This window comes from Halichoerus grypus, chromosome 4 (assembly GCF_964656455.1).
Source record: "Halichoerus grypus chromosome 4, mHalGry1.hap1.1, whole genome shotgun sequence".
Classification (NCBI taxonomy): Eukaryota; Metazoa; Chordata; class Mammalia; order Carnivora; family Phocidae; genus Halichoerus; species Halichoerus grypus.
This window is the reverse complement of record NC_135715.1, coordinates 88,912,693-88,927,465: the sequence shown is the minus strand read 5'-3', so window position 1 is coordinate 88,927,465 and position 14,773 is coordinate 88,912,693. Positions and strand designations below refer to the sequence as shown.

The following is a 14,773-nucleotide window of genomic DNA, read 5'->3' as shown; positions in this document are numbered from 1 at the left end:
CCTCCTCAAATGTTTTAGTGAATTCTAGACAAGATGCATACAAGTGAAGAACAAAGTATCTTAGAGTAGCAGTTGAAAAACCAAATACCTACAAGGGCCAGAAAGGCAATATGAATGAATGAAGTGGTTCTGGTGGAGAATGTGGCCAAGTGGGGATTGGATTCCCCATCTTAAAATAACTGCCTCTACCTTAAAAGAGCTGCAGCTGAGCTTTGCTATGAAGGAAAGCAGGTTTGTGGTTAACAGATTTGATTATTTCAAAAATTTATTAGAATTTTAAAAGTATTTCTCATTTAAAATAAAATTGGTAACTAATTAAAATAAATACAGGGAGGCAGAAGATATGTGGGGAAGGGATGTGTGTATATGAGTGCAGGTGTGTGTGTTTATAATCACAGGGATAGAGTACTGTGAGCTGTAGAACTCACGGGGAAGATAACATACCACATAAATGCAAAATGCATGAAGAGATCCAAAGTCAAGACAGACCAGAAGGGACTGGGGAGCCACTAGTAGTTCAGAAGTCCTGGTGCACTGAAGTCAGAGAAGGGAATGTGGGAGAAGGAAGCTGAAGAGGTAAGTGGTGGCCAGTTCTTTCATATTGTATCATCTGTGCAATGGAATTTGAACTTGATCGTGAGGACACTCAGTAGTCTCTGAAGAGCATTAAATAGGAATGGCAGAATCAAATTTTCAAATTTGGTTGATCTTTCTGATTGCAAAGTGGTACATGGATGAGAAAAGTCAGGACTGAGTGTAGACAGATCAATTAGAAGGTTGTTGATGGGAATCAAGTTGAGGTGAGGAAGATTGTACTAGGGCCATGGATCTAGGTGTATAAAGAAGCAGATGACACTATATGTTAACTACACTGGAAAAAAAGGAAGAGGAAGAGGAAGAAGAAAAAGAAGAAGAAGAAGAAGAAGAGGAAGAAGAAAGAAGAAGAAGAAGAAGAAGAAGAAGAAGAAGAAGAAGAAGAAGAAGAAGAAGAAGAAGAAAAAGAAGCATAAGCAGATGGAACCAGAGATATCTGGAAGAGCACATCCAAAGCACTTTTTTGGGGAGAAAGGACTGATGAGCAAGAAGGGGGAAGGAAGATTGTGGCTGCATCTCTGTAGAGTATTCAAGGTTCAGAGAAGATTCACACCTGCAACAAAACTCTACACATAGCAGGTAACGTCAGAAAATGGAGAGCACCAACAACCTGACTGTGTGAGTGTGTAGGCAAGGAACATCTCTCTGGAAATATTCTATTCTTAGTCTGCCTATTACTTCTCCATAAAGAAAAAAGGAGCCTGACCTCTAGATTTTATCCTTTGTAAAGAATGTAAAGCAGTCAGGTGAAAACTGAAATTTAGTTCATTGTGCAATTTGTTCATAGTTCTTTGTGTCACGTGTTTTGTCAGCATCTCAGAGTGAAGTGATCCTCTTGTTTTGGATCATTCTCTCCATAATCTGTATGTCTCAAACCTCAAGGAGTGCATTTCTGCCAGGGAAACCACCCCAGCCACTTTCATCTCCATTTATAAACTTGTTGACTAAGTCACACGTGAGAAAATGTGCAATAGATCTTGCATTCTCAACCTCTGCTAGAAGAAAAATGCCACTAACAAGATATATGAAGAGTTATTCAAATCTACCACAGGGAGTGACTGCAAAATAAGGGGAAAAAAAAAAAAAAACAAGACAAAACATTTGACTACATAAATCCTCCCTTTTTATTCTGCACAATCTCTGGGAAGGAAATAATGAGCCTTCCTTTATGATCTGCTTGTATTTATAATTGATTTATCTTGTGGTTAAAAGGAGATTTACTCACTAAAATTGAGACAGACAGGAGAACGCAATTTGGGTTTGACCTCCTGGCCTTTTTGAATATCACTTATCAGACCTGAAAATACAGTAGAGTTTCAGCATTATTTCAGAATAAAAGATGTTTTGGAGTGTTATGTCTGTCTGTGGATGCAGCCGGTGGCTGCCATCCCCATATTTATGTGTCTGTAGACCTGGTGTGATTCGGGGAAGTCGCAATACTCCCTCAACCCCACTCTATACTCCCATCAAACCCATTTCCAATTATTTCCTTGTCCTGCCAGGCTGACTGATGCCAGGAATGTTTAGGTTACCTAACTCATTTCTTTAACTTACTGCTTTGTTTCTTGTCTAAAGTCTATATTCCTGGTCTGAGATGACACATTTGGAATTCTCATCTGTATCCACCTTGGTGGGAATATATTTTTATCTGGTCATTTGCTAGATCAAGATTTAATAGAGCTGTAGGGCTAGAAATGAATGAGGTTCAGAAAGGAGAGTTGATGGATACAGAAAATAAGTGACAAGTCTGTCCTGCCCCTGTTGTTTTTGTCTCTGTTAGTATACTTTGTAGATCTTGAACACCTGAGGGTGCCCTCCATTTATTCATGTGTGTGGACTTGAGCCCGCACTGTTGAATCTGGAGCAGAACTTGTGTCTTTAAAGGCAGGCTGGACCCGTGTCTTCTCTGGGATTTCCCATAATTTTGAGCACCAGACAAATACCTGCTGATGGGATTTAGCTTAATTTCTTGGCTTTTGTCTCTCAGTGCACATTTTTCTGACATCAGAGGTTTAGGCTAGTAGAGTCCTGAATTTCCAATGGTAACAAAATCCTCTGTCACTTTGAATCTACACCATTCTTGAATAATTTGTAACAAGCATTATGAATCTCTCTGAAAACTTCAGGATGTCCCTGCAGCAGAAAGTTGAGTTAGAATCCTGTTCTTTAATCCAAAAGGACAAATTTGCCTTCCAAATAACAATTTGGAGATAAGTGCTAGGATCTCTCTCTCTCTCTCTCTCTCTCTCTCTCTCTCTATATATATATATATATATACACACACATATATATATGTATACATATGTAATGTACATATGTAATGTACATATATAAACAACCTCCTTGTCTGAGTCATTTTAAGGGCTCAGGAGAGAGCATAGCAAAGAATAATGATTGAGTATGTACTGTATTCCATGATCTTCCCTAAGCTTTACTGTAAACACACTAAACAAACTTATTCTGAATTTACAGATCATGTAGCAAAGGCTGAGGTGATCAGTGGTCAACATGGCTAATCAGCTAGTGACATGGAGTATGACTCCATGTCTGTCTGTCCTAAAGCCTGCCCACCTTCCAGTGCTTGCATTGCACTGCATGAGCAATGCAAACTTGTTGCAGTTTTCTAATTGGTGTGCCTAACAGCTTGCTTCTAATTCCATCAGAAGGGACAATCCTGCTTGAGTATTCTACTTTAGACAAAAGTCTGCTATAGACTATGTCATGACACATTTTATTTCATTTGCAAGAAACATGGTAATCTGTAGTTTCTGTCTTAAACATTGTAAACTATAGGATTCCATGTGAAATATAATCTTTTCTTTCTCCCTCCCTCCCTCCCTCCCTCCCTCCCTTCCTTCCTTCCTTCCTTCTTAAAGATTTATTTATTTATTTGAGAGAGAGAGCAGAGGGAGGGGCAGAGGAAGAGAATTCTTAAGCAGACTCCTTGCTGAGCATGGAACCAGACATGGGGCTCAATCCCAGGATGCTGAGATCATGACCTGAGCGGAAACCAAGAGTTGGACACTCAACCAACTGAGAAACCTAGACGCCCCATTGTTTTTTTGTTTTTGTTTTGTTTTGTTTTTTGTTGTTGTTTGTTGTTGTTTGTTGTTGTTGTTGTTGTTTTGGAGTTAGGGGTGAGGAGGTTCCCAGCCTGGAAAGACATGCATTTTGCACATGCTGTTTGAATTCCTAATTCTCATTGGAAACTGTAATGGAAAAGCTCAACACAACATGACAACAGAATAGTGCTTAACAGTTACCAGTGTCAATATTAAACCTAAAAGAATTGAACTGTATGATATCTTACTTTTTTTTTCTTTTTCTTTTTCACTGCTTAGGGGGAACATCATCAAGACAGAAAGGCTTTCTAGGATGCATACGCTCCTTACACTTGAATGGACTAAAATTGGACCTGGAAGAGAGGGCAAAGGTCACATCTGGAGTCCGGCCTGGATGCCCAGGTCATTGCAGCACTTATGGTAGCATCTGCCACAATGGGGGCAAGTGTGTGGAGAAGTACAGTGGGTACTTCTGTGATTGCACCAATTCACCATATGAAGGACCCTTTTGCAAAAAAGGTACAGTAGATGCCTCTGTTTTATCCCCATGCTGTATTGCAGTACCTATAAGCCATGATCACGTCATGCCCTTAGGCACTCCTTAAGTGATCTTTTACCTTCTTCAATTTTGCTCTGTTTAAAAACTCTGTGTGGCCCCTCAACATAATTACATACAGCCATTTTCACTGTGTGTGGACACTGGCACTGCGACCGAACAGGATGGATAGTAACAGTGCAACACGCTCTCCTTGGCTGGGGCCAGCTGAACACTGGGAGAGGTGGACTTTCATCTCTGTCTTATCAGCCCGATCTCGAGGGACGCACTAATCTTTCCAGTCCCAGTTCCTTAGCCCATGCATGTAATGGCAGCATTATAGATTCTACCCCGGAAGAGTCTTAGTGATGCTTGAGTCATTTTAAAGTATTTTTACAACAGGGAACTTATAGGTAAGTCAGTAGAAACAATACCATGCATCTAGTAAAATCTCCCTATTATGCAGGTGATGTGAGTGGAGTCTGAAGCTTTAAAAGCCCTGCCTGGAGATTCACATTTGGTTCATCAAGGGGCTGGGAATGGAACACAGGGATCAAAATCCCTGTCCCAGGGTCTTTCTATATCCTCTCCTGTCTTACGAATTCATTGCATTGATAAAACTAACCATGATGGATGTATACCTTGAACAAGGAGTGATGGTCATGGTGTAAATTCTCTAGAAAAATTCAAAATAACTCTACAAACTATAAAATCGCATTATTCAATATAAACACTTAGTATTTTTTCAAATACAAGGTCAAAAGATTAGGTCTCCTATCTATCTTTGCAGGATTTTAAAGTTTATTTTATTGATGGGAAAAAAAAAATGTTTGTTGAGCAAATAATATAAACAATATTTCAAGAGCAGCATTTAAACTATTAAAATAAAATGTTTTAATTACTTTGAAATACGATTTACATTTAAACAATGATGGCAATTATACATAATTCTTGTCAATTCATTAAAATGCATTTCCCAAACACCTCTACCAAACAATGCTTTATTTAGTCCAATTTACTGTTGGAACTTAAAAACAATAGACAAAAGAAGAACACCCAGTGTTCTCATTGAAGGACTCTGTAATTTGAGCTCTTCATAATTTACACTGGCCTTCTCCACAGTTAGATTGAATTACTTGCTTATTATTGTTGAGAATCATTATACTCCTTGGGAGAAAATGAATGGTACAAATTTTAGGGCCAACAGTGTGTTGGGCCCTGCATGGAGTTTGACATAAAGTGGCCCCATCCCAGTAGGTGTTGACCATGGACTAAGACAAGCCAAGTGCCACTGGATTTTCACACTGGGGCAGGTATCTGAATAACTGCCCCTAAAAAAATAAATGCCACCCTTAGTCTGGTCCCACATGGCCAGAAGAAGCAAATACAGAATCAACACCGTCAGGCCTTCTCACAAAGGTAAACTAGCATTGTTCTTTTTTTTTTTTTTTTAAAGATTTTATTTATTTATTTGAGAGAGAGAGAATGAGAGACAGAGAGCATGAGAGGGAGGAGGGTCAGAGGGAGAAGCAGACTCCCTGCCGAGCAGGGAGCCCGATGCGGGACTCGATCCCGGGACTCCAGGATCATGACCTGAGCCGAAGGCAGTTGCTTAACCAACTGAGCCACCCAGGCGCCCCTAAACTAGCATTGTTCTACAGGATCTATACCCAAGTCCTGTATTTGGAATTAAAAAAAAAAAAAAAAAAGAAGAAGAAGAAGAAGAACAGTGTGATTCTACATTTCTCCAGGGACATTGCTCAAACATCTCATAGATCATATTGTTCTAAATTTAGCTTAATTTTTAATTGGCTTTTGTGTTTTTTTTTTTTTCCTGAAACAACTCTGATTAATTATCTTCTGTCCATATCATCATATCTTTTGGCAGCATATGTTGAAATAGCCTCTGTGCTCTCTCCCCACTTTTTACTTCAATCTATAAGCAAAATAGACAAATATGTGCTTAGCCTTTTCAGCTTGCTTCATATTTCACAGTCCCAAACTTTCTCCTCTTTCTCATAAATCTAAGGAAATGATTCCCTTTATATGCAGTAGCTGCAAAGTATGTAGGATGAATCTTTTAACCAAGCCTTCTAGCCATGCCAGTTGCCTGGGGGAACTGGAATGGAAATGAGAGCCACTAGCTAGGAGATGATCCTAAACAAGGGTGCTCACGATTGGGTTAGTCTTCCATGTTAACTTCCCAGGGCATATGTATTTTACGGGGTGTAAATACTAGAAATATATGGGGTGGAATTACCAATGCCTGGGCCAGAACTATAATCCATTGACCTACTCTCTGTTTCTGATTACAGTACAGAGTAATAATAATCATGCAATTAAATAGTAATTATTGACCACAACATACATTTCTCTTGGCCAACCTAGTGGGGAAGATATTAACATATTGAGAACATTGAAGTTCACAGAGGTCGAATGACTTCCTAATAAATGTCAGGGCTGGAGACCCATCCAGCATCTTTTTGGTTTCTTTTTTCTCTTTAACACCCTAATTTCATTCAGTATAGGAATATGGTAATAGGATTCATTTTTTTTAATGTTTTGCGTGTGTCTCTTTTTCTTCCCTAAAATCCCCCCTTTTAAATTGTATAATGCCATGATTTTTAGCAATTCACAAAAGTTGCACAACCATCACTATTATCTAATTTCAGAATATTTTCATCACCCTAAAAAGGAATCTTATAAATATTAGTAGCTACCCCTCCTTCACCTCTCCCCTCTGTGCCTATGAAAAAACTGATTTATTTTCTGTCATTATGGATTTACCTATTCTGGATATTTCATATAAATGGAATCATACACTATGTGGCCTTTTAATGTGTAGTTTCTTTCACTTAGCATAATGTTTCCAAGGTTCATCCATGTTGTAGCACTTAACATTTCAGTATTTTGTTCCTTTTTTATTTCCAAAGAGTATTTTATTCCATTATGTGGATGCAACACATTTTGTTTATGCATTCATCAGTTGATGGACATTGGGATGTTTCCATTTCTTTGGCTATTATAAATAATGCTGCTATTAACATTCAGGTGCATATTGTGTGGCTTTATCTTTTTCTGTTCTCCTGGGTATATACCTAGAAGTAGGATTACTTGGGTCAGATGGTAACTATGTTTAACTTTTTGAGGACACTGGCAAACTGTTTTCAAAGTGGCTGCTCCATTTTACATTCTTACCAGCAAAGTGTAAGGATTCCAATTTCTCCACATCCTCACCAACACTTGTTATTATCCATCCTTTTGATAAAAGACATCTTATTGTGACTGTGTGAAATAGTATCTCATTGTGGTTTTGACTTGCATTTCACTAATGACTAATAACATTGGACATCTTTTCATGTTCTTAGACGAAATGTTTAAAGTGTTTGCCCATTTTTTGATTGAGTTATTTTTTTCTTTTTATTGTATAGTTGTAGGAAATCTTTGCATATTTTGAATTCAATTCTCACGTTAGATATATGCTTTGCAAGTATTTTCTCCCTTTTCATTTTCTTGATAGTATCTTGTGAAGCACAAAAGTTTTAATTCTTATAACATCTGGTTCTTACTGTTTTCTTTTTGTTGCTTGTGCTTTTGGTATTATGTCTAACAAATCATTGCCTCACTGAAGGTCACAAAGACTTATGGACATGGTTTCTTCTAAGAGTTTTATAGTTTTGCTTTTACATTTAGTCTTTGATCCAGTTTGAGTTCATTTTTGTAGATGGTGTGACATAGGGGTTCAGCTTCATTCTTTTGCCTGCGGATATCCAGCTATTCTAACACCATTTATTAATGTGTACTTGTCTTTAGCCCACCTGCACCCCCACCATTATATGAAGAATCTGTATATGATTGTCATAGTGGTGTCATTTGTTATTTTTTTCTAATTAAAAAGTTAGACAATGTATTTGGAATTCTATTTGGAAATATATTTGGGAACCTAGAAAAAAATCTAATTACTCAAATAGACATATTAAAAAGGAAATCTGATTTGCTTCTAGCTCTTTTCTTTGCACTTAATATAGCTGCAATAATTCTGTATTTCATGTCTACATTTTATATCAAATTTTCTTTATTTCATTTTATAGAGATTTCTATATAATTCATCAGTTTTAATGATTGCAATAAATTCCAACTGGTGGGATTGCCTCTGCTTACTTAACCCATTCTATCCCCAGAGCAGTTTAGCTTAGCAATAGTGGCATCATTCTGCACTTGATCTGCCTAAGTTCAGATTCTGGCTCATCTACAGTCTACAGTGTGTGATGCCACTTATGTAACTCACCTCCCAATTTCTTGGTTTTCTCATCTATAAAATTAGAAAATTCAAAAATCCATCACAGAGGGTTGTGGTGACATTTAATAAGCATTTCACAAAGCACTTGGGATAATGCCTGGCAAATAAAGTCTCACTAAGTGCTTGTTCTTATTATTGTTTTGGAATTTTATTTTATTCTTTTTTTAAATTTTTTTCAAAGATTTTATTTATTTATTTGAGAGAAAGAGAGAGAGACGAGAGAGGGAGCATGAGCAGGGGGAGGGGCAGAGGGAGAGGAAGAAGCAGACTCCCTGCTGAGGAGGGAGCCCAACACAGGGCTGGATCCCAGGACCTAAGCTGAAGGCAGATGCTTAACCGACTGAGGCACCCCGGCACCCCTGTTTTGGAATTTTAGATTGCCCCAACTTTTGCACATAAATAATGCTGTGATAAACACATGGATTGATTATTTTCTTGCTAATGGAACTTCAGTGAAAAAAATAGTATGCATATGTAAGTATGCCTTACCAGTTGCCAAAAACCTGTTGAAAAGTTCTTTAATATTTACCTTCCTGCCAGTGTGTATCACTTTTTTTTTTACTTTTCTTTACAAAAAGACCCAATTCTTGGTGATAATAGGGAGAAGAGTTTCAGAACCCTTATGCACCCATTATCTAGCTTCAAAAATGATCAACTCATGACCATTTTGATTTCATCTATATATTCACATCTTCTCCTCCTTTATTATTTTGAAGCAAACTTCAAATATCACATCATTTCATCTATAAATATTACAATATGTATTGCTAAAATATAAGAGCTTATTAAAAACACAGATCCATAAGACCATCATCATCAGAAAAATGAATAATGTCTAATATTATGAAATATCCACTCAGCATTCAAATTGCCAGTTGTTTCATATATTTTTAGTTTGATGTTCTACTAAATTAATCACACCTTGACTGATTTCTAGGTAATCACTAGCTTACTCATTACCTTACACTTATTCTAATTCTAAATTCTATCACTATTATTTAGACCAGCTATTGTCTATTGAGTTCCTGCTATGTGTTGTGCTTCTACATAATGTCTTCCAGTCCTTCTACCTACTGCAAGATTGAATCCATCTCTACTTGTACATGTGCTGAGGTTGAGTGGGATCCTGTGAGAGTGTTAGAGAAGGGGCAGAGCCAAGTGTCAGTTCCCATCTGTCAGACTCCACAGCTGGCTCAGAGACACACTCTCTTCAGTGCCACATTATTTCCTAGCTGTTTCTCTTAGTTCATTCCACACTTTACTCCTGGTCAGTGTGGAGTTCCTCTTTATAAGGTCTGGTCAAGCTATTGTAGCCACAGAGACCTCCAGCTCTAGGAATCATTGTCTCTGTCACACACATCACACTCCAGACTACCTTCCATTGTGTTTTGTTTTGTTTTGTTTGATATGTGTCCTTTCTTCTCAGAATATAATCAGCATAATTCTTTCCACCAAGTAGGTGCTCAATAGATAATGCTAATATTTCTTCCGTGGCCTTGGAGTAGCATGATGGTCATAGATGATCACATCCAAATTAAGACTTTTCTTCTAATGAGCCCAGTGGTTTTGTGTATTCAGACAAATCACTCAGAGAGCTTAAATATGGTCAGGGAGCTTAAACTCTTTGATTATAAAATATAAGAAACTTAGAGAATAATAGAATCCAGGTGTTTTGCTGAAGGAAGCTTTATGTTAAAATTGACAGTATAAAAATATTAAACATTAAAATAATTAAACATTAAGAATAATTAGAACTGGGACTAGGGGAGAAAGGGAGACAGAAATTTGGTAGGATATTTCTAGTTTAAAAGTGCTTTGCATTTTATTTTTATTTTTTTTTAATTTTTTTATTGTTATGTTAATCCCCATACATTACATCATTAGTTTTAGATATACTGTTCCATGATTCATTGTTTGTGCATAACACCCAGTGCTCCATGCAGAACGTGCCCTCCTCAATACCCATCACCAGGCTAACCCATCCTCCCAACCCCCTCCCCTCTAGAACCCTCAGTTTGTTTTTCAGAGTCCATCGTCTCTCATGGTTCTTCTCCCCCTCCGATTTCCCCCCCTTCATTCTTCCCCTCCTGCTACATTCTTCTTCTTTTTTTCTTTCTTAACATATATTGCATTATTTGTTTCAGAGGTACAGATCTGAGATTCAACAGTCTTGCACAATTCACAGCGCTTACCAGAACACATACCCTCCCCAGTGTCCATCACCCAGTCACCCCATCCCTCCCACCCCACCCCCCACTCCAGCAACCCTCAGTTTGTTTCCTGAGATTAAGAATTCCTCATATCAGTGAGGTCATATGATACATGTCTTTCTCTGTTTGACTTATTTCGCTCAGCATAATACCCTCCAGTTCCATCCACGTCGTTGCAAATGGCAACATCTTATTCCTTTTGATGGCTGCATAATATTCCATTGTATATATATACCACATCTTCTTTATCCATTCATCTGTTGATGGACATCTTGGCTCTTTCCACAGTTTGGCTATTGTGGACATTGCTGCTATAAACATCGGGGTGCACGTAGCCTTTCGGGTCCCTACTTTTGTATCTTTGGGGTAAATACCCAGGAGTGCAATTGCTGGATCATATGGTAGCTCTATTTTCAACTTTTTGAGGAACCTCCATACTGTTTTCCAGAGTGGCTGCACCAGCTTGCATTCCCACCAACAGTGTAGGAGGGTTCCCCTTTCTCCGCATCCCCGCCAACATCTGTCATTTCCTGACTTGTTAATTTTAGCCATTCTGACTGGTGTGAGGTGGTATCTCATTGAGGTTTTGATTTGGATTTCCCTGATGCCGAGCGATATTGAACACTTTTTCATGTGTCTGTTGGCCCTTTGGATGTCTTCTTTGGAAAAATGTCTGTTCATGTTAAAAGTGCTTTGCATTTTAATTTCCTGTCCTAAGTATTAAGAAAAAAATGTAATATATATGCCCATATCTAATATGCTATTCATTAACAGAATGCTCTGAATTACAGTTACATTTGAACACACTCACAACATCAAATAAAAGCCATTATTCTGTTAACTAGGAGATAGTAGCTCAAAATGCAGGCCAAATGTCCCTGAGGAAATTCACTCAAGGAAAGTGCTTGAATCAAGCTGATGATTAACCGGAATCCTCACTGTCACAAGTCTCTGCCGCATATCTTTGTAATCAGGAGTACTAATGTAACCGAATGATAAATGCAGAACACATTCTCTGAACCTTTAGTCAAAATGAACTGGTATTCCCAATCTGCTAAGCAATATGCATAAACATGCAACTTTAATTTTTTGGCACTCTTACAGGCTGTTATGGAATTTTCACAAAGGTAGAACAAATTTGCAATAGAATTAGGAAGGGAAAGCCAGGTTTGATTATGTTCTAGGTGCCACCAACTCAGGGGATTTCATGGGGAATTAGGAAAATTCTACATCATTCCAGAAAAAGAGAAATCAATCATGCCAATATGGGTTCATGTTTATTGTGCTCTCTTTATAGTAGGGGGTTGCTGCCAGATCCAAGCTATGTTGTACTATGAAGGAAACTTTCCTCCATGCCCTGATACTATATTACTGTATAGAGATAAAATTGAAGGAGAACTTAGAGCAGCCTGTATTGAAAGAAAATAATATCTCAGCATTTGGATGGATATTCAGTCAATAAACAGATACAGTCTGTGAAGGAAACTGTGACGGGTTCAGATTAAAGTCTCTTCTAATATGAAGAGCCTACAAGATCCAACTATAGTGGCTATCTCTTATAAGTGTTCTACACACAATATCTCACTTAGTCACCCAGAAATACTGTGGAGGTGTTATGTTTCCCATTCACCAGATGACAAAACAGTCTCCACAGGGGTTCACTAACTTACCTGGGACCACACGGCTAGTATGGTATTGAATGAGCCTTCAGATCCAGAACAGAAGCCAAATCCTGTGCTCGTTCCAACAAACTAAAAGGACAACAGTTGGAGTGAGCACATGATACAGGGAAGGTGGGTGATTTGCACATTCCTGCTAATTGAATGCCATTGGTTTGTAGATGCTGCCTTTTTCCATGGTGGTGGCAGAACTCCATCCAATGCGTTATGCTATAAGAATTGTATCCCATAGGAAGGCTTATTTGTTCTCGTCTTTGCTATCTTTGGAATTGAATACCAATTCCTAGGCACCCAAAAGAAAAGGGAGTCCAGAGGTTAGATACCTATGCCTTTTCTACTAGTTCCACAGCTTCTCTATTTTCTGTTTCCACAGATCCTAATATTTTACCGAACACCATGAGAATTACCACTGCTTCTCCCAGTGTCCTATTCTCAGTAACTTAGGACCCACTCATAATCCTCCTAACACACCAGAAAAACACAAGCTGGAACTGCTAGAATCTCAGTTTTGAAACTAAGAAGGTCCCAGTAAACTTTATCTCTACTATGCTGGAGGCAGGGACAGTTTATCTTTGCTTCTTGAGAAATAAGCCTGGCACATGGTAGTTATACAGCAAATGTATGTTAAACTGGAACAAAACTTCAGGATGCAGATCTCAGCTCTCTTTTTTTAGCTATGCAACCTTGTTCAAGGTGCTTAACCCCTGCAAGCCTCATATTTCTCATCTGTAAATAAGAGTAACGACTTCTGCCACTTCAAACTTATTGTGGAAAGCATATTATATAATTCAGGCAAAAACCCTCATGCTGTGCTTGATGCATAGCAAACAATAAACAGTTATTGCTGTCCTGAATAATCAACTAAATGTTGCAATGTGTGCATTCCCCTCTTCTATTTTTCAGAGGTTTCTGCTGGTTTTGAGGCTGGCACTTCAGTTACTTATATGTTTCAAGAACCCTACCCAGTGACCAAAAATATAAGCCTCTCATCCTCAGCGATTTACGCAGATGCAACTCCATCCAAGGAAAATATTGCATTTAGCTTTGTGACAGCCCAGGCGCCCAGCCTCTTGCTCTACATCAATTCTTCTTCTCAGGATTACCTGGCTGTCCTGCTCTGCAAGAATGGTGAGTACTGACAGCATGAAGTCTGATGGAGTGTCACAGTGGGCTAGAGGGACAGTGCGTGCCCTTCAGAACACTGCATAATTTCAACCTAAATTTGGTTCCACCTGGGCAGCTTAATCCTGGACCTCCAGCCAAAGCCCTGATTGTACTTTACCTTTATGACTTGCATTTGGTATTCAGGGCCAGAGTCAATTCATTGCTGAAGTCTCAAATGCATTGCCTTTAATTTGCCTCAACTGTGTAGCAGTAATTCTTTATTATTTATTCTGTGCTGGAATCCATTAAGTGTAAAAGAGACGATCATAAGCATATCTGAATTTCAGAAGGACACTCATCACAAAAATCGTGTCATCTTTGCTGCAGTCGCCTTTACTGAGGGCTGTTAAAACAAAAAGCAAAAATGTAGGCTGTATTAATAAGAGTTAATTGCCTAGGTCTTGGAGAGAAGTGGTGTATGTGAGTCATACCCCTGTGCAATATGGGGCATTGTGCTGAGAATCAGACTTTGAAGCGAATGTGAACAAGATGGAATATGCGAAGGCTAAAGGGGTACAGGGACTGGGCCCACTTCATGCAAGGGCTGTTGAAGAACACCAGTTCTGACAGCTGTTAGGAGAAATCAGGTTTTCTTCCCTCACTGTGTAATTCCACCTCACAATGAGGAGGACTGTTGGTCAAGGGCACTGTGAGATCAAAATCTTAGGGGATGGAACAACTATTAGAACAGACAAAGAGGGCAAAGATGTGGACATCCCTGTAGTCAGGTCTCAAAGAACAGGTTCCCATGATCAAGAGTATGTTCTTCCTCCTCTTGTGATTTGCCCCGATACAATGAGAGGAGTCTGGGCTTTAGAACCATCCCCCAGGATGAACTGTGCTGGGGCAGAGAAGAAAGGAGGCTTGGAATATACAGCATACACTCTGCCCTCTCTAGACCTTAGGGCAGAGACTCCACAGAGACTCCAGGTATTTATCTTGCTCTACTTTTTTGGGGGGTGGGGGGTAGGGGATGGGTGTTATTCTTCTTTGCTTCATCTTGCCCTGTGACTATGACACTGAAAATAAAGAAAGCTGTGTGGGCCTAACGCAAGGATCAAACCTGGTGGGCATGTGAGTTGAATCAGGCCTGAAGTACATTAATAATAAGTGTCCCACAGACAATAACAGGACTCATTCATTCTAAGAGCAAATGCAAGGGAAGGAAAAAAGAGAGAGGGTTCCTGGGGTAGTGACTAACCACTCCAAGACTATCTGATCTTGATGAG

The 14,773-nt window shown here is 38.8% G+C and overlaps 1 protein-coding gene across 2 annotated transcripts in view; it reads left to right on the top strand.

Moving 5' to 3' along the window:
* Positions 1-14,773, top strand: part of CNTNAP5 (contactin associated protein family member 5) — a 791,720-nt gene that overhangs the window by 678,683 nt on the left and 98,264 nt on the right. For both annotated transcript variants that reach the window (XM_078070660.1, XM_078070661.1), the window contains exons 18-19: positions 3,936-4,175; positions 13,284-13,508. In XM_078070660.1, the coding sequence (XP_077926786.1) occupies positions 3,936-4,175; positions 13,284-13,508 (465 nt within the window). The remainder of the gene's footprint in view (positions 1-3,935; positions 4,176-13,283; positions 13,509-14,773) is intronic.